The 27,682-nt window shown below is 43.0% G+C and overlaps 1 protein-coding gene across 4 annotated transcripts in view; it reads right to left on the bottom strand.

Annotated features, from left to right (window-relative positions):
- Positions 1 to 300: 300 nt before the first annotated feature.
- KCNIP4 (potassium voltage-gated channel interacting protein 4) overlaps positions 301 to 27,682 on the bottom strand; it is a 409,866-nt gene continuing 382,484 nt past the window's right edge. For all 4 annotated transcript variants that reach the window (XM_045834300.1, XM_045834298.1, XM_045834299.1 and 1 more), the window contains exons 3-8: positions 25,808 to 25,877; positions 18,297 to 18,367; positions 6,689 to 6,796; positions 4,713 to 4,817; positions 4,020 to 4,082; positions 301 to 1,950 (exon numbers count right to left, since the gene is read on the bottom strand). In XM_045834300.1, the coding sequence (XP_045690256.1) occupies positions 1,903 to 1,950; positions 4,020 to 4,082; positions 4,713 to 4,817; positions 6,689 to 6,796; positions 18,297 to 18,367; positions 25,808 to 25,877 (465 nt within the window). In that variant the 3' untranslated portion in view covers positions 301 to 1,902. The remainder of the gene's footprint in view (positions 1,951 to 4,019; positions 4,083 to 4,712; positions 4,818 to 6,688; positions 6,797 to 18,296; positions 18,368 to 25,807; positions 25,878 to 27,682) is intronic.

Raw genomic sequence — 27,682 nt, forward strand, 5'->3', positions numbered from 1 at the left:
AGTTGTGAAATGCTCGTCCTCCTTCAGATCTGTTGTGCTTCCTGGCTCCCCGTCTGGTACACACGGTCCTCAGGTCTCACTCGCCCCATCCCATCCTCGGGTCACATCACCTAGCACGTCTGCCTGCCCCCAGCCTGGCTTTCCCTCTCCCTCCCTGCAGTCAGCACCACCCCAGGCAAAGACATCTACAATCCAGAAAACGCCATAAGCAAAACCACTTTCAATCTAGTAATGATGAAGTGGGTTAGAATAAAAACCCGTGAGATACAGTAGAGTTATAAACATTTTATTTGCTTTTATTTTTTCTTCTTGAAATACAAAATGTGCACGTCGAGTTTACACAAACACGCGATGGCGGATTTCAGTGTACATGTATTGTACTACTTTGAACTTCTACACTGGTGATAGCAGGGCAGCTCTCCACATCCTATCTCTACACCAGAATAGATACCTGATTTGTTGTCGCAAAGACAGTTGCAAGTTTCCTCCTCCTGTCGCCTCTTGGTCTCTGTGATATTTCTGCAAAACTGAAGGTGTGTGTATCTTTAGTAATGTGGCAACTTGACAATTTTGGCTTAAGTGAGTTAAAAAGAATCAGCATTATTGGAGTTTTATGGTACGCTAAATCATGACACAGGCCAGATAAGTTGCTTAGCACTTGTATTCATTTTCAGCTACGTTTTGGTATTGGAGTTCTCACTATAATGGAATCACTGGTGTTTTCAAAGTGATTTTTGCTTGTTTCTAGCACACATCGGGGAGATGGAGGTTTCTTTGTCCCTGATGGCATGAATTTATAAAGACGCCATGAGGAAGTCAGGGAAAGGGGTGCAATAGGCTTTCAATGCTGTTAAAATTTACTTCTTTTTTTTTAGAAGAGTTTATATTTAGACAGAGGGGAACAGAGGGAGAAAGGGAGAGAAACATCAATGTGTGGTTGCCTCTCGCATGCCCCCTACTGGGGACCTGGCCCGCAACCCAGGCGTGTGCCCTGACTGGGAATCGAACTGGCAACCTTTTGGTTCACACGCTGGCACTCAATCCATTGAGCCACATCAGCCAGGGCTAAAATTTACTTCTTATTAAGCATTTCTGGATACTGAAGGACAGATATCCTGCCCCTTGGCATACGCCTATAAACATCCTCACTTTGTTTCGCACCTTGGACTTCCACTTAATGACAGTAGAAAACAGTCAACCTGGAAGATTGAACAAATCCAAAATTATACACATCGTCCAGACCTTAGCTATGATACGTACTTATGAAAAATTAAGAAATGCTTATTAAATAAGCTATTAGGCATATGCTGACACTTGGTGTTAAACTAATTTGGTTTTGAAAAATGCCAGATAAATGGATGTTTTGAGCAGAAGGTAGCAAATCCATAGACACTGGGACCATGGGTTTGCTTTTTTTAAATTGTGGTAATCCTGTTTACCTGTAGTACATGAATAGAACTGCAGCCTACAAACATGAAAATTAATTCCTGGAAATTAAATGCACATGCCAGTATTTTAGAAAACCACTTAAAATCCTGGGGTGGAGTACATCCAAATGAGTAGCAAAAAAAAAAATAAAATAAATTCAAAGTCACTGATAATGGGAAGGTCTTAATAATCCCATGGCTAAAGTACCAATAAAACTATATGCCAGATTCTATATTCACAGGGTGTGACGTGACTGAAACCATCCTGTGAACTAACTCTGGGGCATTATGAAAAGGATGCAAATTTAAACATGGAAAACTCAAATCTTTTGGGGATTGCTTCATAATAAACAAAGCTGGTTTGCATAATATGCCTCAGTGTAAAGCTGAGCAATCTATGCTAAAAGTGGTAGCTCCAACTTGTAAGTGTGGCAGAACAGTTCACATTTGTCTGATCGAGGATGTATTTGACAAGTTAAATCACATTTTCGAAGAGCTGCATGGAGCGCATTATGTTTTCATCCTGCAGGGAAAAAAAAAACAAGATTAAATTAAGCATATGTGCAAGGGAAAGTACGCTAAACCCTCATGTGATGTCACTGATAGGTTTTGCGACTAAGCGAAATGATGTCTAGATATAAACAAGGGTTAAGTTCCTGTGGCATCTCAACATCATAGTGAAACAATGTCGAATGAATGGCATTGAACGAAATGATTCGGAATAAATGACACTGGAGAACATGATGTTATTTGAGGGCCTGCTACACATTGTTTTCCTCTAAATACTGCCTGCCCCCAGCAGCCCCTACACCCCAAGCTCACATACTCTTTGCACGCGTAAACAGCATTCTGTCCATGCTCCACATAGACAGCTGGAGAGCCCCTTTTACGTTTTGTTGAGTCTGCTAGCCTTTAAATATTTCATTGAACTCTTGTTGCTAATAGAGGATATTTCTCAAACCAGAATGCCGGAACAGGAAACTAGAGAGTCAAGGAGGGTAAGACAAAGAGAGCAAATGCAAATTTTGGTATTCCAGGCAGATCACAGACTTGAACGCGCAGAAGGAAACAGGTTTGTGTGCTCGTTAGAGAGAGACGACTTCATGAGGAATGGAGGCTGGGGCTTTGGGACGTGTTTTCAGTAATTGCGCCTTTCCCTGGATATGTCAGGGCTAAATCTGGGTTGCCTCTAGGAGCCTTTAAAAGTGAATGGTCTCCCAGTGCCAGAGAAAGAATTGTTTGGGGAAAACCATTGCCCCGTGGCTGACTTTGGTGTAGCATATTCCTTAGGAACATAAGGGACAGACTCTGCACATCATGGGGGCACGTGGAGGCTGTATGTGAATGGCATTCGGTGAGCTTTCTACAGTAATGGCGAACGATGTCTGAGCTAGTGATGACCTCCACTCCTAGGCGCCAAGTCACAGCAGCAGCGTCGAGCAGGTTGGTGCCACCCGCTCGGAATATGAGTATAGAAACAAGCAGGCACCAGCAAAGGGAAAGTGTGTCCATATTTAAGTGGAAAAGCTAAAGCACCAGCAAACCTCATCCATGTTTTTAAAACTGTTCATTGTGGTTGTAGCCACACATGAAGTCAAATAATTCTAGGTAAGCTAAAACTGGCCTCCCACCAGCCAGATTTCTCCTCTGACGGAATTTACTGCTCTTTTTTTTATGTGCCTGAGGACTATTACTACTTCAGCCAGTTCTTATCCTCGTGCATTAAAGCAATGATGTTTCTCTTAAAACTCAGCCCTAAGCTTGGGCTGTGATGAATACTTAACTGTACCAGAATTCTAACGCTATGGAGATATAATAGACAACATATATGTTGTAAGCGGAGTCCAGGCAAAGAGCAATTTAAATTTGACGCGGGTTTTTTTTTTGGTAAAGATTTTATTTATTTTTAGACAGAAGAGAAGGGAGGGAGAAAAAGAGGAAGAGAAACATCAATGTGTGGTTGCCTCTCATGCACCCCCTACTGGGGACCTGGCCCGCAACCCAGGCATGTGCCCTGACTGGGAATTAAACCAGCAACCCTTTGGTTCGCAGGCCAGCCCTCAATCTCCTAAGCCGCACCAGCCAGGGCTAAATGGAACATGTTTTATTCTCAATGACGAATACTCTCTTAAAGCAGGGGTGTCGAACTATTTTCACTGGGGGGGCCACATCAGCTTCGTGGTTGCCTTCAAAGGGCTGAGTGTAATTTTAGGACTGAATAAATGTAACTGCTCCTTAACAGTTAAGTGAGAGCTGGGTGCTGCCGCCGGGTGCCTGGAAACAAGGTGCGGGCCGGATAAAACAAAGTGGAGGGCTGGATTGGGCCTGCAGGCCTTGTGTTTGCCACCTGTGCTCTAAAGGGTTTAAGGAGCAAAAACTCAAGTCTACATGCAATGTTTGCATCTGCAGGGCTTACCTATGTAGCTGTAGGCACTCTACTGGGCCTGATTAGTTAATGCAGAAACCGGTGGTTGTTTCAGAGCAGCGGGCTTATCTCGGCTGTGTCACAGTGGGAAAGCGGTGGCTGGCTGGCAATGCTCAGTCTAGCTGTTATGAAAGCAAAAGGAAAATTCCTTTCCTACCATTACTTACTTTTTGGCAACTTTCGATGAACTCATCTATAGTAACAACTCCATCTTTATTTTTGTCCATTTTCTGTTCAGGAAGAAAAGAATGAAATTATTCATTGCCCTGGGATATCCTCACACCTGACCCAAATGAGCTGACGCTGATATGGGGGGAGGGGAGAAGAAGCCCACCGCTTGTTTAAGTGGGAAGAACTGCTTCAGAACACGAACTAATAATGTCTCAGTGATAGGAATCATCTGGCTGGCTCCTTTTAGGCTCCTCCTTTGTCACCAGTAGGTGGGGTAGATCTGGAGCCATTGACTTGGCCTTGAGCTAAGCCAGAGCTCAGGTAATGTGCTGAAACTTTCAGAACCTTGGTCTCCTCGTCTGTTAAATGGGGCTAATGAGGATTTAGAACCTCATAGGGTTCTTGTGAGAACTGAATGCTAACCACCCCGCCGGCAAAAAAAAATGTGAATCATGGCAATTGTTTAGTGTTCTATCTAGATATACCGTGAATGTTCAATAAGTGTAGTTATCACTATTACAGTGCATACAAAACCAAAATGATTAAATTGGTAGGATGGTGTATATTCTGTTGTTTTATCCCTTTCAGGGAAGTCTTTGAATCATCATGGCACTTTGAAAACAAACAAACAAATATTTCCTCTTAGTTTCTCTCCCAGTTTCTCTCTGACTTCCTTTTTGCAGTCCTACCTGGAAAAATGTCTCCACGTGTTGTCTGGGAGCGTCTTCTTTGAGGACAGGATACGTGCATTTGCCCATCATGTCGTATATGGCCTTCATTATGTCGAGCATTTCCTGAAAAGCCAAACGCACGCCCATGAGGCTGCAAGTAACGCGCAAGGACACCACCCTGAGGAGGCTTCACAGATTATTGCCACTCGATTTCAAGGTTTTCCCTTTTCTTTGGTTCTTCATTACATGCCTTTTGGTTGTGAGGAAAAGCCAACAGCTTTGTGCATTAGAAGCAGCAGAATCAGAATGTAAGAAATATCTCTGGTCTTGGTTTGGAAGTGAAGTGAATTCCCACATATCGAACTTGATCAGAAATATTCTGGTTTAATGTTTGGGTTTCCACAGATTTTCACACAGACTATCTTTGTTTTATTGAATTATTTTAGATCTTACATGGTTATCATCAATTTGTCTATTGAGAATAAAATATAACTCCACATCATGAGAGTTATACTAAAACTAAGTCTCAAAGCTCACTAGGATTTTCCCTGTTTTTATTTTTTTTTAAACTACAGCTTTAACTGAAGAAATCAAACATGTAGACCCAGCCAAATGACCCTGGAGTACTCCTTAAAATTTCATTATTATTTTATTAAAACAAAATGTAGTTTTTGATTTACTTTCAATCTTGGAAACAATGATAGCTAATTATTTAGATATTCAGATTTATTGTCGCACATTTGTTTCCTTCTTATTGAATTTCCCACATAAAAGAATCTGGATGGAGTTGATAATAGAGACGTAATATACATTTATTTTTTAGAGTATTTAGTTCTATAAATAATAAACTAGTCTGTTTGTGAATCATCAGTGAAACTCTTGAAGATGTTTTGAGCTTAGATAAGCAGTATGAAGTTTGCTTGCCACAGGCAGAATTCAGGGGATGTATTGGGTGTGGGCGGCAAGAACAGCATGTTTGTACTCAACAAAGGAAGAGCGAGAAAAGAGTTGAAGGTCAAAGAGATACCTGATACTCCCGAGACACCCGAGTACTAAAATGCTCATGTTATTGTATACCGAATATACAAGAAGCACTAACTATTCAGGATATGCTCCATGTACACAAACATTCATGTTCATGAGGTGTTAATCAGACACCCATTGGTGAGGAACATTCTGGACCCCATGTGTCCTCTGCTCAAGAAACACAAATAAAACGCATGGCTATTGACCAGGTGAACTGTGTCACTGTAGCTGCGCTCAGGTGCGCTTGTCCCTTTGTCGCCAGCAGAGCAAGTTCATGTCACTGGCCCAGGATTCCTTTTCATTGAGGGGCAGAGAGACAGGACACAAGATACGTGAGCCCTCCCAGGATTCAGGTAACGGGATTCTTCAACCCCACTTGCACCTTATCCTAAATTTGTTGCCTTATCCTATCTCTTTTTTTATTGCTTCTCATCGTGTTTCATGTTACTTTAATGAACCATTTGATATGAATATCTTATTTGGTCTGTGGGTCTTCTTTCTTGCATGGCCTGCCTAGAAGTGTTTGTGGGGGGCCCACCATTCTATCAGGTCATTTCCTACGCAATACAAATCATCACGCAATCTATATGGCTTTACAATTGCATGGTTCTACTTGGATCGTGTTATATGGGGACAGAGAAGATCATAGACCAAATATTCTAATGTGGTTTGGATACATTTTCTTCCTATCTAATTCCATCCACAATCTATAGTTTATTCATGGTGTTTATTAAAATGCCCATTAGGAAACAGGGTATAATCCTTACATGTTTTATATCTACTGTGCAGATTCAACATAAACTATTCCTATCCATTCCACATTTTTATTAGCATATTTCTTTACCACTACATACAACATTTTAGATATCCTGAAAAAGTAATTTCCAAATTAATAATTGCAAATTAACATTTTGAAGTCAAAAAATGAAAATGCCCCAAAGGATAGCTGTTGGAGAAGTAGTTCTTACTTCTTTAGTGATGTAGCCATCTTTATTTATGTCATATAAGTTAAATGCCCAGTTGAGTTTTTCTTGTACTGTCCCCCGCAGCAAAATAGAAAGACCCTTGATGAAATCCTAAAAAGAAATAAAAAAATACAAATTGATATGACATTTCCAAAAAGGTAAAATACAAACCTGGGTAAAATCCTCCCTTCAAGGATGGCAGCGACAGCTACAGCCCTCTGGGTTTTGAACCATTTATTTAGCAACATTATCCGTGTATTCTTGGTGCTTTGTTTCTGAGAATCCTTTGTGAGCATCAGCCATACCTTAAAGGAGACTTTCTCATCTTCTCATTGGGAACTGTGACTTAGATCAATTTGGGAATTAGAAATTGTGTCAGAACAGACATCACAAATAGCAAGATGTGTGCTGTAAGTGGCGTTGGCTTTCCGGTACAAGGGTGCACAATCCTTCCAGAAAAGAATCTAATAAAACGGTATCTTTCAAAATGTAAACACAAACATGACACCCTTCCCATGAAAAACACCTGCTAGAAGACATGAGGACTGTCCTTAATCTCTGGGCCGGTTGTAACCTTACTTAGAAACCACGTTCTACCGTGCACGCAGGTGGCTGTGAAAGAGCACGAAGCTGGAGGCCAGACTCCCTGAATTCAAGTTCCAGCTGTGTCACTCGAGAGCTTTGGGTTCTCAGACAACATCCCTTGGCCTCAATTTTCCTATCTGTAAAATGGAGACGATACCACTTGCTTCTTAAAGTCAGGGGTATATATAGGGTTTGAGGTAAGTTTTCAGATCAACCCTGGCAGATTTGACAAGTGCTTGATGAGTCTTCCTACTCAAGACTGCAGAACACCTTTCTTTTCCTTGTCCAAGTTACTTTTGTCACTGAGAGTATTGGTTTCCTATTGCTGCTGTGGCTAATGACCACAGACTTAGTGGCATGAAATGATGCACATTCATTATCTTACGGGTCTGGGGCTCGGGAATCTCAAATGGTTTCACCGGGCTGGCATGCAGGCGGAGGCAGAGCTACCTCCCTCCGGGGCGTCTGAAGAGAGAGTATGCTCCTGCACTGTCACCAGCTTCTAGAGGCCACCCACATCACTCTGCTTGCGAACCCTTCCTTCACCTTGAAAGCACACACTCCCACCGCTGCCTGCGGTCATAGCTTACTCCAGTGTTCTTACTCCAATCTCTCTGCCTCCCTCTTAGAAGGGCCCTTGCAATTACCTCGGGCCCATCCAGCTAATCCAGGATGAACTCTCCACCTCGAGAACCTTAGTCACATCTGCAAACCTTCTTCCACCTTGTAAGGTAACAGAGCCACAAGTTCCAGGAAGTAGGGTGTGGACCCTTTGGGGGGCCATTGTTCAGCATAACCAACTCCGGCATGTTCCAGGTCTCTCTGTTTTTTCCAAAGTGTGTGTTCCTATTTCTTAATCATATTTATTTCCAGTATTTTAGTCTTTCTGTTGCTGTTCTCAATGAGGTATTTTCCTCTATTATATAGTATAGTTTTTATTTCTATAATACATATGAAAGCTATTGATTTCTGTATAATGATTTTGTATGCTGCCAACTAACAGTTTTCCTATTGTATATGATTGTTTTTCAATTGCTGCACCTGGGTTTTCCATTTCATGATCATTTTAGCTTCAAATGGAGTTAATTTTACCTCTTTTATCTATTTTTATATTTTTAATAATCTTTAATGTATTGAATAATACGTACAATGATAGTAGACTTCCTTATTTTGTTACTGAATTTAATGAGACTATTTCTAGTGTTTTTACATTCAGCATGATACTGACTTTTATTATGTTAAGGAAGTATTCAATTCCCACTTTATTAAACAAATTTATCAAGAATGACCATTGACTTCTTTTGCAAAAATGGAAAAACTGATCTTCGAATTCACATGGGATTGCAAGGGGCCCCAAATAGCCAAAACAATATTGAAAAAGAAAAAGTTGGAGAACTCAAACTTTCCAATTTCAAAACTCACTACAGAGCAGTATGGTATGGCACTGGTGTAGGACACACATGTAAACCAGTGCAACGGACTTCAAAATCCAGGGATAAACTCACACATCTAGGGCCACGGATTTCCAGCAAGGATGCCAAGAGCAGCAATGGGGAAGGATTGTCTTTTCAACTCCTGGTGCTTCTCTGATGGTTAAAAATGATAAGGGGGGTGGATACTGAATTCTAGTTCCTATTTTCTATGACCAAGCAAAAGGAAGCAAAGGGCATAGACATGTGCTTGATAGTAACCAGTCTTCTTCAGTACCAGCTTTATTGATCTGCAAACGTTTACCGAGAGCCTTGGTGCTGGTCACCACGCTGGGACCGCAGTCCTCCGGCCCCCCACCTGCCCAAGGGCACGTGGGCGTAGAACCACGCATTCGGGGCATTTCCCACAATCAGTCTCACTTACAGATGGTGAAACATTAAGTGACTCGCCAAAGGTTAAAAGGGTTAACTCAGCTAGGCTGTGGCAGGTTCAGCAGGGAAAGTTATATACATGTTTCATATATTTCTTACTTTATGCTTGCTTACATAGTTTCATAAACGTTTTAAAGGTTATTAATTTCCTCTGGTGTGACCTCCCATCCACAGTGATTGAGCTACTATTAAATATTTGAAAGATACAACTTGGGTACTACCAGAAGTTGCATTTGTTGAAACCAATAAAATGTATCAACATGTCTTAAAAATAATAAGAACTATATTTTCTAAGATCTGAAGCTTGATTTTATCAAGTAGAAGACATAATGTACCTACCTTGACTGATATACAATACTGTCTATTTAGGTAATTTAGTGTCTTGGTAAGTGATTACAGTCATATTTATTGAAATTAAAAGAGTTATTTGTTTTGATTTCACTGGAGGCCATTAAAAATTAATGAGTTTTTAAACAGCATCATAAATACAAAGTATAATACATATATACATAGAATGCTTGGTTTATGTAAAAAATATAGAAAAATGTAGTAAAGAAAATTTCAGTAACAAGTAATCCTATCACCTGTTCGCACTGAACATTTCCATTTTGTATGCATAGCTTAGCACACATTTATAGCAATGGTCATATGTATACATTTAATTCTGTATATTTCACTTACAATTATAAGCATTTCCCCACATCACTGAAAATTTATTGTGATATCATTCAATAACCACATATTAAATTGAACCACATGAAATTGCTAATTTTGGACCATATTTGTTAAGAATAGTAACTTCATATGGTTTAATCTAATAAAATACTCTCACAATGGCTTCTGAACATTTAACATTTTGGATCCAAAGCCACACTAAGAATTATATTTTAAATAGCATCCTATATGGATGCATACACACATAAAATTATACACTAGAAACTAAACTTATGACTCTATTTCCATTTCTCTTCCATTACTTTTTTTTTAGGAGCCTTGTCATTAATCTCTAAATTTATTCCACAGTCTACTAATGGTTGCAATCTGGAGTTTGAAACACTGCTGTGTCATACAAATATATGATAATTTATTTAACCATGCTTTCTACTGCTGGATATGTTAATGAATTTACATTTTTCTTCATTATAAATGATGTTGTGGTAAACATTTTTCTCTATTTCTCATTATTTTTGACTCTTTTCCTTAGGGAAGGCATGGAAGTCTTGGGTTAAAGAGTCCCAGGACCCCACAATTTAACTAATAGTGACTATGGTTTCCTGACATGTGGGGGGGGTGGGGGGCCCCCGTGTTGGGCCATCTCCGTGTAATATTCTGTGTCAGCCTCAGGCCCCTGTCGGGAACAGGTACCGCTGTCCCTGTGCCAGGGATGGAGGCTTGGAGGAAATATGGGACTGAGCCCCGGGGTGCACAGTGAGCGGCAGAACCAGAGACTGACTGCAGGCCTGTGCTCTGAGTTGTGTGGACGGGATGGATTCCTGAACGGTCATTGTGGAAGTGAGACAGTAACTGAATCCTAGAAGTGTCTTTCAGACGTCGTCTAGCAAACGCGACGGCTCGGGCTCCCTCGCCCCCAGCAGGCCGTCTCCGGGGACGGTTGAGAATGGGGGCTGCAAGTCTGTCTATGCACGGCCCAGGGCTCGCGTCTGGCCCACCACCCGTTTTAAGAAATCGACTTTTTATTGGAACAAAGCTGTGCCCATTTATTTAGAATTTGTCTGTTGTTTCTTTTGTGCTGCAACAGCAAAAGTGAGTCGAGGCGATAGAGACTGTGTATCCTGCAAAGTTAAAAATGTTGACTATCTGGCCCCTTACAGAAAAGTTTGCTGAGCCTTGGTTAAAGCTGGAGGCTTTAGGGTCTCAAGCAGAGCTGAGGTTCAATCCTGATTCTGCCATTTATTAACTGAACGGCTTCGGACAAGTCACTTTGTTGCTGGTGGAGATTAGGTTCTTCCATGGGATCATGAGGAAACAATCCAAGGGCGCACGCGTGGGAGATTACAGGGAGGCGAGATGGTTTATTCCTGCGGAGGGAATGAGCTGCCCCTGGGTTCCCTCTGTCTGTCCTGCCATGGAAAATCATGGCCAGAAATGGAGTCCACATCCAGAGATACTGGAACAGGGTGCAGCCAAGAGGGGGGCCCCCAAATAGGAATTTGGAATGGGGTCCAGAACTCAAGGGGTCTAGGAAATATTAGGAAGACATATAAGATGTCCTCCCTTCTCCCCCCCCCCCGACAGGTGTAGGTTGGGGGAAGGGACACACGGAGCAGGGTTATTGAGAGCTGTTTTGCATAGCAACAGCTTTGCAGCTAACCCCTGGCATGGTCATTTAACATATCTATAACCTTTAACTGGTTGCATAGATATGTTAAATAGCTGTGGCCATGCTCTGAGCCAGGGGGATGGAAGGAACTTCCCCACCCAGACATAACTGGGGGTCAGGTCCCCTGAGTTACAGCGCCTGCATGGGAGCTTGGAGAAGACTGGCTCCATGACATGCGGCCACGCCTGCCCAGACTCGCGATGGCAGCCCCGTAAAGCTGGAAGGATATGAGAGTGCTGGCAAGTGTAACCAATTGTGGGAGGAGTCGGAAATCGGGCTGCAGAGGAAGATTGGGGCAGGAATTTAAACCCAGACCCGGCAGCCATTGGAGGGAGAACCACGAGGCTTTGCCAGAGTGGTGATTCCCCCGGCCATTGTGCGGAGAGAGGACCACTTGGCTGTGGCACTGCAGAGAACCATGCGGCTGTGACAATAGAAAGGAGAGCCACGCGGCTTTGCCAGAGTGGGGACCCTCACAGCTTTAGAAGGGGGAACCACCACCCAGCTTTAGCAGAGATCCTGGCGACACAGCTGGGAACTGAGGGAGGCCTACCAGCCAAGCACGGATTACTGGGAAGAACTGGGGGCTGCCTGAGCCACAGATTTCTATTTCTTTTCCTGAGATATGGTACCCCAGACTAGGCAAAGGGGGAAGGAAGGACTGTGTGTGTTTGTGGGTGTTTTAAGGGACTTTGAGATTTCAATGAAGACATTAGGTCACTACTGTAAGTCTGTATAGCATTAAATAAACATTGCCTTTCCTTTTCACGAATCTCTGGCATTGAGAGATGTCTTTCCTATAAGGCAGCAGACGTAATGAACCTGGGGGGTTCCTTTCGGTAATAGTATGTCACCCTGGGACCTCCTGCCTTCTGTAACATTACTGTGCCATATTAAAGTCCAGTCCAGTCAAGTCCAGCATCTGGCCAGTGCAGCTTGTGTTTCCACCTGCAGTCCATTGCTGTGCTTGGTGTTCGGGCTCCCTCCCAGATGCCGTGGGCCCTGTGGGTAGTAGGGCCGCATGGCTATGGAGAGAAAACACGTGCATCTACTGCACAAGAGCAGGTCCCAAGCAAGAGCAAGTGAGTGAGCAAGCTAGCGTTTTTGTTTCCCTCAGACTATATTAGCTTGGGATGGACCAGGTGCTTTTCCAAAACGATCAATTCATTTCCAGGCTTTTGTGGGCTTTAGATGGGTTTGCACCTCCTAGTTTCGCTGCCCAGGCTCTGTGGCCCATCATCACCCCTGTGGCCCCCGCTGGTTCAGTGTTGGTGGAGGGCGAGGGAGGAGTGTGAATCCCTGGTCGGAGCGACGCTGTGGTCCCTGGAGTGTGGAAAGCTGCGGCTTCCTGGTGAAGGCAGGCAGGCTCATGCCCCCCCAGTTTATTAAACTCAGTGTCTGATTCCCCTTTGCTCCCCTTCTTGATGTCTAGCTAAATACAGAGTTAATACCTTACTCTCCCTGAGTTTGGGATCCCTTATCAATAACATGTGGCTAGTAATACAGGTTCACTGTCTCGGACCCCCGCTGGTGTGGGTCCAAGGCATTGGAGCTGAAACAAAAATTCACAGGGACTACTGAATCCTGTGGGACAAAGGGGCGAGTGGCTTCTCTCTCAGGGGGAGCAATAGCCCTGGCTTTCATTGTCTTACTGGGCACATTACAAGAAGGTCTTCATTAACTATGCAGGTTTGCTCTAGGTGGTTACCTTATACAGAAAACAAAGGAGAGGATGCTGGTAATCACATCACAAAAGAGGGATATGAAAAGGCAAAAGTGGTTGAACCAGTTACACTGGTCCTTTGGAAGGTTCAGCGTGGTTTTTAGGAAGTTACTTTGCAGTAAATGTTTGCCACAAGGGGCTGGGCCCATCCCACGCAGAATGGTCTACTACAGTCCTTCACTTTTTATCTGCAATTGACCACCTTCCTCCAAAATGATTTTCTTGTAAACTAAAGCCACTTACTGTGAAGACAGAGGGAGGTGGTCAATTTTGCTGCCAAAACTTTATGTGGTGTCAAAACCTGAAGTGAACTAACATTTAAATGTTTCTAATTAGTCTTTCTTTTTCTTCTTTCTTTCTTTCTTTCTTTCTTTCTTTCTTTCTTTCTTTCTTTCTATCATCATCATCTATTTCTATTGCCTTAATCAGAGGTCATTAACAGCTATATCAATACTTGCAAATCTTACTTGCTTAGCACAATATAAGCTTCCTTGTCACCCACAAACAGTGGAATATGAGTGAGGAGGGGTCTCTTCCACACAGTTGTTCCGAGACCCAGGCTCCTTCCCCTGTGGTGTGAGACTAACCAAAACATGTGACCTCCCAGGCTCCACAGACGGAAAGACAGAGGGAGGGCATCTGGTCACTCCCACCCAAGTCGGCTGGGTAAAAACTCAGTCCTGGCCCCACCTGACTGCAGGGTGGGTAGGGGATTATGGCCGTATCATGTGACCACAGAGTGGAGCACCTGGACGTTGGTGATCAGTAGCAGTCTCTGCCACAGTTATCATTTGTCATCTTTTTGCTGCACAGATATGACACGTTTCACTGGAGCAAGCTGCAGACCCTGCTGGAGGTGTTAAAAATGGAGAGTGCATGCACAGCTTTACCTTTCTCAGTCTGCAGGACTCTGAATGACCAAACCCACTGGCTCTGTGGGCTTCAGATCTGGCTGCAGATCTGCACACGCCACCCAGGCAAGATAGCGCAGGTGTGGAGAGCTACACGCTGGGGCCAGGCTGCCTGAGTTTGAATCTTGGTTCCCCTACTTTCTGAGTGGCCTTGGGCAGGCTACTTAAGCCCTCTGTGATTCATTTGCTAAATAGGAGATAATAGTGCTTAGGAAGATTAAATTAGCCTATGCAATTTTCTCAGCAAAAGGCCTGCCTCGTAATGAGTGCAAAAGAAGGGTCAGTTAGTGTTACTGTGCGTACCTGTTGTTATTGTTAATGCTAATTGTAAACACGTAGTGCAGTGACTGCCACACAGTAAATGCTTATTATATAATCAGACGCAGTCCTGTCTGTCAGCGCATCACAGACGGAGCAATCCCTCAGCATTCTCTTGAATATGCCCAATGATATGACATGCCTGTCTACAAGACGACCAATGTCATTATTCACTGGCTTTGATAGAATAATCTCCAGTGTAATAACTGCTATGGTTAATGTCTAATAAATATCGAACCCGCATTTCCCGCCAGGTGCCGAGCCAAACCTTTGACTGACACTATTAACTGTTCCTTCTTCCATCATCCCGTGAAGAAGCTTCGCTTGCTGGCGGTTTGCAGACCTGAATGCCGAGGTCCAGAGGGTTTATACTCTCAGCCCCGGGGTCTCACAGCCACTTGGGACCAAAGTGGGGTTCAGATTCAGTCGTTTCTGGACCCAGGCCCCCTCCTGTTTCATTCACTCTGCCCTTCAGGCTTTAAGCAAATTAAGCAGAAAAGTCCATTTCCTTTTATTGTGAGGCAGAGTGATCTCCGTGGTACCTCTCGAGATGCTATTACTACTCAGAACATGTTCACTGGTAATCACTTTGTTTTCTAGAGACCTTCCAGGTAGCGAATCAACATAGAAAAATAACTACAATAGCCTAGTGTTAAATCTGATTTTAACATAACATTTATTTAGTCATTAGTTTGCCTTTGAAAGACAGACATTTCCCAGCATGCTTATAGTATATAGCCATTATAACTAATTTCCCAAATTACAATCGACATTCATCATAATTACCAGAATTTTATATAAATATGAAAATAACAATGTTATGCAGACCTTGTATCATTAACACTAGACTAAATTTACGTGTGAAATTAAATGCAATGTGCTATAGGTAATTGATGGTACGTTTCTGTCACATAGGTAATTTCCAGTAATGAAATCACTAGCAGTTTTCACCTCACCCACTCTCTGCATATTAGCTACAAAAGATTTCATGAGTTTAACTGGAAACTTCGATTTCCATAGTGTAGCTACCCTAAGGCTGCACTGGAATTAGTCTTGTAGGTAAAATGAAGCAAACGCTAATACAACATTATCATGGGGTGATGGTCAGCTGCCACCAGTGCAGACCTGGTACCTGTGACACTCTCACATGCCCCCCAGTCCCCCACTAACTGCTGCTGCCACATCTGAGATAAAGCCCACTGCCCTGGCCTTGACCTCTGCAGCCTTCTCAGTCCACACCTCCTGCGCAGCCACCGCCAGCTTCTACTCCTCTCTTCTTGTTGATATTTCTTGGTTAAGTTACGTGAGAAGGCATGTTGAAGTTCCTGGCCCAGATTCATCATTTTAGCAGCATTCAGTCTGCGGGAGCACCTTGCACGCAAGAGGAGGCACTTTGCTGCCCTCATGACCCTGCCCTGTGGCCGCTGATGGACATCTCAGATGGCTGCGGCTTTCTTTTCTCATCCTGACTTCACAAAGCCCTTCTTCCAGGTAGCTGGCCATGAATACAAGAACTTCACCCCCTCAACACGACAGATTGCATTGCAGTAGAATGCCACCAATTTTAATATGTCTTGCTCTGCCACCCTTTTTCATCTCCAGTGGCCCTAATTGTAGCCCAGGCTTCCAACAGCTACTCTCTGGACTCTTGGATTAAATAGCAGCTACAGTAGCCCCCACCCCCCTTATCCATGGTTTTGCTTTCCTTGGTTTCAGTTACCCATGGTCAATCACAGCTTAGAAATATTAAATGAAAGATTCAAGAATAAACAATTCATTTTTACAAAATCGCACGTCATTCTGAGTAGGGTGATGAAATCTTGTGAGGTCCTGCTCCATCTGCCTGGGATGTGAATCATCCTTCTGTCCAGTGTCTGCATGCTGTAGACGCCCCCCACTCCCTGGTCACTTAGTGGTAGTCTTCGTTATCAGATCCACTGTTACAGTACTGCAGTGCTTGTGTTCCAGTCACCCTTATCATTATTTAGTAATGGCCCAAAGCCATTTGTATAGCCTCTACTGAGGCATCCTACTTCCTGATTTTAAGATATATTACAAAGTTATAGTAATCAAAATCATCTGGTACTGGCATAAAGATAAACATGTAAACTGATGAAACAGAATAGGAACCTCAGAAATATATATAGTCAACTGATCTTTGATGCAGGTGCCAAGAATACACGATGGGGGAAGGGAAAGGATAGTTTGTTCAACAAATGGGGTTAGGAAAAATGGATATACACACCCAAAAGAATGAAATTGGACCCTTACCTTACACTCTACACAATTATCACTTAAAACACATTAAGACCTGAAATCACAAAACTCTGAGAAGTAAACATGGGGGGAAATGTCATGACTTTGGAATTGGCAATGATTTCATGGATACGACACCAAAAGCACAGGAAATAAAAAAATAAATAAAAACCTTGTGCCCTGGCTGGTGTGGCTCAGTGGATTGAGTGCTGGCCTGCAAACCAAAGGGTCATAGGTTTGATTCCCAGTCAGGGCACAAGCCTGGGTTGCAAGCCAGGTCCCAGTTGGGGGCATGCGAGAAACAACCACACATTGATGTTTCTCTCTGTCTTTCTCCCTCCTTTCCCCTCTGTCTAAAAATTTAAATAAATAAAATCTTTTAAAAATAAAATAAAAATAAAAATGTTGAATTACATCAAATGAAAAAGTGCCTGTTCAGCAAAGGAGACAACAGAGTGAAAAGGCAACTTATAGAATGGGAGAAAAAATTGATACACCTTGTATCTGATAAGGGGTTACCTCCACAATATGTAAGAAATTCCTATAACTCAAGAGTAAACAAAAAATCTAGTAACCCAATTTAAAAAATGGGCTGAGGACTTGAACAGGCATTTATTTCTCTGAAGAAGATACATAAGTGGCCAATAGGTGTATTAAGTAAGTGTTCAGTGTCACCAGTCATCAGTGAAATGCAAGTCAAAACCACAATCCAATGTCACCTGACCCCTTTCAGGGTGTCTATTATCAAAACACTGAAAGATGGCAAGTGTTGGCGAAGACATGGAGGATTTGGAAAATTTGCACACGGTTGATAGGAATGCAAAATGGTACAGCCACTACGGAAAACAGTATGGAGGTTCTTCAAAAAATAAAAACAGAACAATCATATGATCCAGCAATCCCACTTCTTAAAATTTATCCAAAAGAATTGGAGTAGGGATCTCAGATTTCCCTGTCATCTTCACTGCAGCTCTAGTCACATTACCCAAGATAAAGAAACAATGAAATACCTGTGGACAGATGAATGGATAAAGAAAAGGTGGTACATACATACAATGAAATACCATTCATCCTTGAAAAGAAAAAGGAATTTCTACAACATGCAATGGCATGGATGAACCTTGACAATCTCATGCTAAATGAAATAAGGCATCATAGAAACACAAATACTGCATGATTCCACCTATATGAAGTATCTAAAACAGTCAGAGATCATTTCTGTAGTTCATTACTAAAATAGTCAAATTCACATAATCGAAGAGTGGAATGGTGACCCCCAGGGGTTGGGAGAAGGGGAAGTGGAGAGTTACTAGTCAATGGGCATAAACAGTTTCAGTCACGCAAGATGAGTAAGCTCTAGAGATCTGTCCTATAATATGGTGCCCATAGCTAGTAACAATGTATTGTATACCTAAATATTTGTTAAGAGGGTAGATCTCGTGTTGAGTGTTCTTACCATAATAATAATGAAAAAGAATAAAAATCTCAAAAAGCAAAAAAAAGTAAAATTAAAATCCAAGCTCAAACTTTCCAACTAAAAAGACTAAACCTCTCTCAGTGTCACATTAAAGAAAACTCATTAGAAGTCACATTAAAGAAAAACTCAAAGACTTACCTCAAAACTCACTGCTCCGTTGTGGTCTGTGTCAAATGCGTTGAACAGGAAATGCGCGTACGTTGTCGAGTCTAAAGTGTTGAAAAGGGAGGACTGTGGTCAGCATTTCAATATCCGACAGAAGAATTCTATAGCAAGTCCAAGTCCAGGTCCAAGCCAGGAGAATTGACTCCATCTCCTTTAACTGTGCTCCCCCCACCCTCCACACCGTTGCCCACCTCCTTTCTGTAAAGGGCTGGAATTTCAAGGTCACAGCAGGGAGCTACCTACACCGAAGCCACAGATGACAGACATCTCTGTGGCTCTCTGGCCGGAAATGCTGTGGGCACAGGGGAGACCTGGGTGAGGTTGCCGACTCTCCTCCAGGACCAGTAATAGGACCGTTGATGGGTGAGGGGATTAAGGGAGACCCATCTGGGAACTGCTTAGTGTTTCACAGGGACTATCTCTACAAGTCAAATAATAAAAATACTAGGAATGAGGCGCAGACAAGTTGCTATTATTACTGTCATTTATCAGTTTCACAATTTAGATAAGCTACCGAGAGTCAGTGAGTTTAAGAAACTTGCCCCAAGTCACACAGTCAATAAGGAGTCGAGTGGGACAGAACTTGGGGTTTTCCTGACTAAAAACCCGGGCTCACCGATAGCCAGTAAAGTGGAGAGAGCAGTGACTCGGAAAGTGTGTGTCCCTTGTTGGAAGGGGATTGTGTGGTCTTAAAGGTGCCCAGTTGCCCTGTCTGGGTCCTGGGTGGGAGTCAAGGCTTTGAGTAACAGTACACAGTTTGGGAAGGCTCTCTGTCCCAATGTCTTATGATGCTGCCTGGTGACACTGACGTCCTCTGACATCCAACACTTCCTCTGAGTAGGTATCTTCCCCCTTTAATTCTCCCTTCAACCCTCTGCTGCTATTTCTCCTTTGTCTCTCTAATCTCTGAGCTTTCTACTTGCTCATTTTAGAAGTATACACGTTTCCTTATTGTTTTCTTTTCTTAGTGCGGTTTTCATTTTTAAGTGCTTCTGTGCTTGACCCTTGATCAAATCTACTTGGTTATTTAAAATGTTTCATCTCGTGGGTTTCAGCCTTTTACCTTAACCTTTTTTTATATATTAAAAAGTGTAACCTTTTAGCTCATTGGCTGTTAGCCTTTTATCTTCTGTTGAAAATCCATTTCTACTTTACAACTTTTAATCTTTATTTTTATTGGGATTTTTAACAAAACATCTATTCACCTTTAACTTTATGAATTGCTTTTTAGTTTGTCAAATAAATCTCCTATTCACCTTTTACTTTGTGAATTGCTTTTTTAAAGGTGGTCAAAAAACAAAGTCATAGTAGCAATAGAGAATTGTCCTCCCCAAACAAGGGAGGTCAGAGGTCACACCAACCTCTTCCCCAGCTCTCAAGTGCCAGTGCCTCCTTATGGATTATTTTTCCTGAATGCTTTACCCCAGTGGTTAAGGATATTGAAGGCCATATATTTTACGAGGTAGATTATACACTCAGTTTCTCAAAATAATGGTGGTATTTCTTTCACCTCTTACCTTTAAATATGATTCAAAGGATTGCTTAAACATATGCATCAGTAACAGTGTTTGCAATGAACTAAACAGGTATACAGTTGGGTCAGAATAATATACAAAACCATTATATCCAGGGTGGGTGTCCGTTGAGTACTGGTGGGCTGCCGGAAGAAATCCTTGAATAGGCAAACAACTCAGTGCAATGGTGGAAAGTTCCATTGCAGAGTTACTAAGAATTGGCAGCCAATTTTTATCTGCAAAGTTGTTTTGCTCTTAACAGAGCAAAACTCTTACACAGAGTTCTGGAAATATTTAGTGCCCTATGGAGAGACGAGCTGACAAGTGGTATATTTAACTTATTTCAGGGAGAGAAAAAAAAGAGATTTTGCATAATTTATAATGAGCTTCATTAAGCAGGTCTCTTGTTACTCTATTTATATAACTAGGGTGAATGCCTTTACCTTAGCAAGCAGAATTCACCACGAATGATGCCTCAGAACAAACCATGTTGAGATTTTTTAAATGTACAAACGTGAGCAGATATAATTACCATTCTTCTTAAATGTATCTGCTCTCACTTGAAAGATTGACGTGGGGGACACACCCTCAAGGTTCTCTCTATCATGGTTCAGAGGACTTCTTATTCTTCTCAATGTACCTTGGCATGTCCCCTGGGAGTCAAGCTGGTTTCCCAGCCTAGGTACACTGTGCAGAGAGCAATTGTTAACAATGTAGTGAGGGCAGACTGCCTGAACTTGAATCTCAGCTCTACCAAACATTACCTGCATAACCTTGGACAAGCTGTTTCTCTCCCTGTGACTCAGTTTCCTGTAAAATGACAGCAATATGCACTTCACAGAGTCATGAGGAGAAGATTAAATGAGATACTATATGCAAAGGACTAGGACAGTCCTAGGCACATATTACATGTTCAGTAAATATTAGGTATTCTTTTTTTTTCATAGACAAGGCACTTTTCTTTCGACTACCTTAAAGACATGTGATCAATTGTTTTTATGTATGTCATATATTTTCACCTGAAAAGGTTCCCATTCTTGGTAAACTCTGTTGTATGTTTAAGTGGCAAGTGTTCTAATTTGATACAGCTTCGGGCTCAATAGACTGCGCCATGCAAGGCACTGAGGTTTCCGATGGCATTTGTACTTCTCCTGGCTGGCATTTGGAGACCCTGAGAGCTTTTTAAAAGAGGGGAGGGGTGCTACATGTTGTGACTGGGCGAGAGGAAGGAGGCGAGGCCCTGGAAGGGTCTGGCTTGGCCACAGACGCGGACTCGTGAAGCAAAGGAAGACTGTCTACCAAACCGTCTGTGGTCTGGTTCCATCTGACTGTGATTTCCTTAGATGCTCAGTGAGTACTTGCTAACGGGATGAATAACTGGTGTCCTGGAGTCTAGATTTCAGCACAGTTCAGGGCTCCAAAGATGTAATAGTACTCTTTCTTCTCCCCCTATGACCTTATTTTTCACATTTCCTTACACATAACAAAATTAGTTACTGAGTTTGATATGCTGAGATTGCCTCCATTTCTTATAAATATACTTGTGAAGTTGAAATTTTACATTTAGGGCTCAGAATTGACGGGTCCTTAGGCTTGGAAGGGATGTTGTTTAACAAAGGCAAAAAAAAAAGTTCAGGTACTTCTAGTGGCTTAGTTCTGGTGACCTAGTTGGTTAATGGTAGAGTTAGCAGTAAAATCAAGACATCTCAGAACCAGCTCTTAAAATAAAGATTATTAGAGTAGAAAGAAAACCAAGGATACTTTGTTCTACACTTTATAGGTGCTGTAAAAATGTTGTTCCACATTTCAAAGAGAAACAGCCTGGGCCCCAGAGAAATAAACCACTTGGGTAACATGCCTGGGTGGCGGCATCGTCTGGCCACAAACTCAGGACTCCTGACTTAGTCCAGCGTCCTTAACTCAATTGTTTCCAGACCCCAGCAATGATATCAATTAACCCCTTCATTGAAAAACTATCGATGCCCATCCAGTTCAGAATATTCGATGATCATGTGTCGTCAGATCTGAGGATTGAAATCAGTCTGGCTGATTTCTTTCTTTCCACCACAAATGCCCATTCCCTGCCTGAACTGAAGCACGACACATGGGATTAGCCTGGTGCATCTGAATGTACAGTCCATGGTGCGTGGCACTCTTGCTATGGCAAGCCAGGTTCAGGTTCATACACACAAATAGCTCTTTCTGTTCGATAAAAGCCCTTTATAAATCACCCTGAAAATTCTCATGGATATTGTCCTAGATATTCAGTGACAGAGTTATTTTAAAAATAAAAAAAATATATATTTATGTCCATTGAACCCATCTAAGTGCCTCAAGCAGCTTGAACACAGTGGCTGCTCAATAAATGTTTGCTGACTTAGAATCTTTTGACTGGAGCTCATTCTTCCACTCCTTCAATAGCTGTTTATCGGGTGCTTTGTATAGTCAAAGTAAGTGCAAAATTCTCACAACAAAAGCAGGAGTAGCCCAGGAAACTGCAATTTTTATGAGCTCTAAAAATGCTTCTCGAGCTAAGAGCATCCATGCTCAAGCTTCCACTGCGTGTGAGGTTGAAAAAGTACTGCTGCCGTGACCCAGGCAAGGGCACCCATAAACCACGCCCTCCGCGCTTGCGTTATAGTGGGCGGACTCAGTCCCTGACAGCCAAGAAGCGTCTGTTCCACCCAGCCGGGCTGACCTCCAGAACACCTGACAAGCTGGGCTGGGTAAGCCATCCCGTTAAGCGAGAGAGAAAACTGAGAGCCTGACACAATGTACATTGCAGGAGGTTCTGCAGAAGAGACAAAGCATCTTCCCGGAGGAAATGGGGAGACATTGTGATTTATGGAGCCATCCCTGTTACTGCTCATAAGGAGGCAAAGGTGTTGTTTTCGGATCAGCAACCTAAACCAATGGATTCACAGGAGTGTGAGGGTGGCCATAACGCGAATTTGCCTGCCACTGAAATGGCATTCTTCCTTAGGTCTTTTTCTCTTTTCTAGGAGTGCTGCAAGGTACAATTTGCAGGCAGGATATCAATTTTTTTAATGGCAACTCATTGTTCTCTAAACTGTTTCATTTCTTTTATTTATTATACCTGATACTTTTTGATTTATGCATTCCATTAGTATGAGTAATCAAAGAATTTTTAAGGGCGCAAAAGTAATTTTTCTCTAAATCCCTTTGGATTTTGTAGCAAGAATCCTTTGCAAAGGAATGTAGATATTCTTTAATGCCAAAATGTTATCTCTCAAATAAAGATAAATTTTTAATTTGAAACTGTATCTAATTTGTAGCATATAATAACTTCTACTTGAAATGATCAAAAAATAAAGATTTCCTTTTGTGCTAGGTGCTTTGATATTATTGCCTATCACTACATTGACGGACACTTAAATATATAATAAACGTGATTTTTCTTAAAAAAATCCATTTTTAATGATTTAGAAATCTATGTGTTAATCAAGTGATATCCCAAGTTCTTTAGCGATGCGGACCCTGGACCCAAGGGGATCTGGCCGTGTGTGTGGTACCTGTCTGCAGGCTTTCAGTGATGAGATGGGGCGGGGGAGGTGGCAGCCACGACGTGTCTAAATTCATGTCAGAATCGGTCACGCAGAACTGAATTCCAATTAACTTCTCCTAAGAGGCCATCTTAAATGAGAATTTCTATGTTGACCACCCATGTACAAACTCATTTCAATCCATCGAAATATCTAATACCAACTGTGCTGAACACCGAAAGAGAGTCTATTTTTTGTATGAAACAACACATGTTTAGGTGTTGTAAACTGTCCCAATGCCTGTTACAGTTCTTATTGGACTGTGACAGCCACCACGTGAGGTGGCCGTCATTCGGTCACGCACACGGCGCGGGTCTCCCGAGCGCTGTTTGTGGTCGGTCGCGGCGCCCCAACCTGTGCAAACAGCGTGAACGAAACAGACAGAACACCTCTGCTGCCTCGGACACGGCATTCTAGTGGGGGAAGAGCATGAGCAATAACAAAAAAAATAGGTTACATAGGATACAGTGGGAGGGGCCCTTGAGTGCTGAAGCAAAGCATACAGCAGGGAAGGGCATGGGGAAGTTTAAGAGGTTGAGGTTTAAGCCAGGGTGGCACTGGGATAAAGTCAGAGGTGGCGAGGCACTGCGATGGGTGCTGGAGAAAGAGACTTGCAGGTGGAGGAGCAGTGATTTCAAGGCCAGAAGCGGCAGCGGGACAGCCGCGTTGGAGGAACGGTAAGGAGGCCGCTGTGGCTGGAACTGGGTGAGTCCACAGGGAGGGGACAGGGGACCTGCGGCCACAACCGCAACGTGTAGGTCCCCGCGTGGGGCGTGACTACTGTTTTCGCGGGCCGGGAGGTCGGAGTGGAGCCGAGTGACTCCATCCGGCAGGACCGCTCGGCTTGTGTTGAGAGCAGACCACGGTAGGTAAGCGGGGAGGGAAGTCCGAAGCGGAGGGACGGAGTCGGAGACTGTTGAGTTAATCTGACACGACGCGATGTGGGACATTTTAGGTGGACAGCAGTGAAAAAGATGCTAGAAGGGAAGTGGATGAACCGGTCTGTCCCTTAGTCTCCACACTTGTTAAACAGGGAGAATCTTTTCTAGGGTTGTTGGAAGGTGAGGAGTGATGCAGGGCGGGGTCCGACACCCTTGAGGCGCCTGGTCAGGGGCGACTCCGCCCGCTCAGGTCCCGTTTGCCTGCACGGACGGCCTCCTTTTCCTGTCCTCCCTTGCCTTCAGCTGCTGCACTCGCCCTGCCTTGTGCGCCCCAAAGAGTGTGTTTAAAACCTCTACCCCCACACTTATGTTCCATTTCGATAGTGTCCACCTGCTGCACGAGACTGGGGCAGATGGGGCAGATGCTTTGGGGCAGGCGTCACATCGTATTCCTCTTGCGTTACCAGCACCTGACACACAGCTGGGCAGGCCGTGGGCTGTGCGACCGATTTGAGCGGGCCGTCCTGATGGGTGGTTGAAGGAGAAACAAAAGGTTTCAGTGGCTAGCATATCTCTTTGCTCATCTCTACCACGTATGTATTATCGTTTTTGCAATCCTGTTTTCTTGGCAAATAAAACAATATCTAGGGTGGTAGTCATTTTCCTCAGATGGGGGTTGTCCCAGTAAAGAGTCACTGAAAAACAGAGAAGCAGCAGAGAGAATACGATGTGACGCTCCCAAGAAATCTAGGTTCTAACCCAGATTTGCCACTTAGTGGATGTGTGGCCCTGAGGCAGCCACTTAATTTCTCTAAGCCCCAGATTTCACATCTGTAAATTGAGGATAATGATGTTTGTCCTAATTTTGAGAGTCAGGAGAATCAGAATCAGGTGAAACCGATAAAGCTTGCGAAAGCTCCGCAGCCCAGGACCAGGCCATCATGGTCAGGAACCATGGTGCATTTGAGACCCGCCGCACTAGGCGCACAGGAACACTGCTTGCTGTGTTAGACTGAAGAGCAAAGTCGTGGCTGGGCGATACTTTGCAAGCAGTGTACTTTTATGATATATTGAAAATGTCATGCCCTTGCATGCTGTGTATGAATTCTTTTACATAATGATTGAAGAAGTAAAGTCATGCCATGCCAGATGACAGCAGAGTCAAGATTGTGAGCATAAGTAGTTCAGCGAGGTATTAGTACGCAAGACCAATGCACACAGAGTGACCTCACCAAATGGCCACATCAGTCAAGGCCAACATCACTCCCTCTCACAGAAAGAACGATGAACCATTATTCATGAGCCAAAACCACTGAGAAAATCTCAGAACGTGGGGATGAGGCTGAAGCTCCCACTGCCCCCCAAAGAGACCAAGAAAGAGTGTAGTGAAGGGCGAGAGGAAGGGCTGCATGCTACCTGCGTTCCCCTCCCTCGGGCCAGCACAGCACCAAGTGGGAGGGAAGAAGAGAAGATTGCAAGCATAATTCTAACTGAGAGTGCTTTAACAAGTCCACATTTGTACTTACCTCCCTGCGGAAAGAACTGTGAGTAAATCTCTTTGAAGGTTTCTTCGTTAACAACACCGCTGGGGCATTCCTGGAGAAAGTGGTAAAGAAGCAATATGAACAGAGTGTTCATAAAAACTAATGTTTTGCACATTTTTAAACCTAACTGACTACTGCATAAAGCGGCACCCAGTAAGTTGACCATGTAGCCATTATTACAAAGAGAACAAAGGCACAACCATAAAGTTGTCTTTGTCTCAGTTCTCTCAGAATGAAAAAAAAGTGCAGATGTAAAAATCGTTCCATATAAATGTCAGAGCTGGTCTGACACATTCAAAAACACATTGCTGTTTATAAGAGCACATATGTTTATTATCAAAGAGGTAAGAGGAAGTTATATTGTTTTTCATATTGCAAGATGCTTGACATAGTCTTTGCTTGGTGCTATGTCCTCTGGAGATTTGCTGACCCACAGAATCTCTAGTTCAGTAAGAAAATGGGTGCTCCATTTGGGTGCAAGGTGGCCTGGCCTAAGAAGTTTCCACCAGGAGTAGTTACTAATTTGTGTTAACATTTTGTTCCGACGTGTACAATAACTTGGTTTGAAATGAGTGAGCTTGAATGAGACAGGACCCACGATTTTCTTAATTTCTTGAGGTCTGAAAAGAAACAGGCCTGAAGGTAATGAATTCCTACCTTTGTTCCCTGGATGGAGTTACTTAAGACTGAGGGATATTGACCTTAGAAACCCTAGTAATGTTGGGCTATTGACCTGGTGGGACCATAGGGCAAGGCTACTCCATCTCAGAGTGCGCTGGGCATTTTTCTGCAAAAGGAACTGAAATCTTAAATGCTAGAAGGGATTTGTCTTGGTGAGGAAAATGAGAACTAAACCAGCAGACCTTCGATGGAGGCGAGCGCCAAGCTTCCTCTACTCTTTGTAGTCATGGGAACAGTGTGGCCGGGAACCTGAGGAGGAGAGACTCCTGGGGCAGTGGAGACTCACGATCACATAACAGTCCAACATCAAATCACATGTGGGATGTTACTTGTGCACTGAGGTGAGAAAGTGATGGGCTTTGTCCAGTCCTTTGCATTAGCTTCTCATGGACAGTCCGATCTTACCTGAGCTTTCTTGGCTCAGTTGTCACAGGACCTCCAAACTACCTGGTAGTCCCCCAGGATTCGCTGGAGAAGAATCGAGGTGTGTTGACATCCTTAACTTTAGGGATAAATATTCTGTAAGCTTTAAATTTGACTCTGTTCCTGGGATCTTCAGTAATCATCTGGTGTGGTCCTTACATCTTCTCTTAACCCTTACAAACATTTTCCACTTACAAATAAAATTGATTTGTTAGTTCAATCTTTCTTTATTCCAATAAGCCAGCTATAACTGTACTGTGCTTCACAAGAGAATTTTTCTATTTTCTTATTTGTTTGAAAGGTAAGACCTCTGATTTATACACACAAATTTAAATAATACTTTCAATATAAACTTGTGTTTAGAGAGCTTGTCTGTGTATATTTCTCCCAGTTACTTGTTACCGTAAGCCTATGGCTTGGGTATCTCCATTCATAGAGGCAGAACCAACTGGAAGCTCTGTGGGTAGAGCACCGTTAACTCAGCTATGCATTGGGAGAGCTAGAAGGTGAGTTAGGGACTATTTGGTCACTGCAAGTTTTGGATTAGATGAACCCTGTTGAAGTAATAACTCCAAGGACCCTGGTCCTCAAAAAAGAAAAGAAGGGAAAAGAAAAGAAAAGAAAAGTGAAAACAAATGAGCAAAACAGCTAGTAAGTAAACTGCGAAGGTTAATTTCACGTCAACTTGTCTGGGCCATGATGCCCAAGTGTTTGATCAAGCATTATACTGGGTGTTTCTATGAGGTTGTTTTT

Source organism: Phyllostomus hastatus, unplaced genomic scaffold (genome assembly GCF_019186645.2).
Source record: "Phyllostomus hastatus isolate PE091 unplaced genomic scaffold, TTU_PhHast_1.1 phas_contig_196, whole genome shotgun sequence".
Lineage (NCBI taxonomy): Eukaryota > Metazoa > Chordata > Mammalia > Chiroptera > Phyllostomidae > Phyllostomus > Phyllostomus hastatus.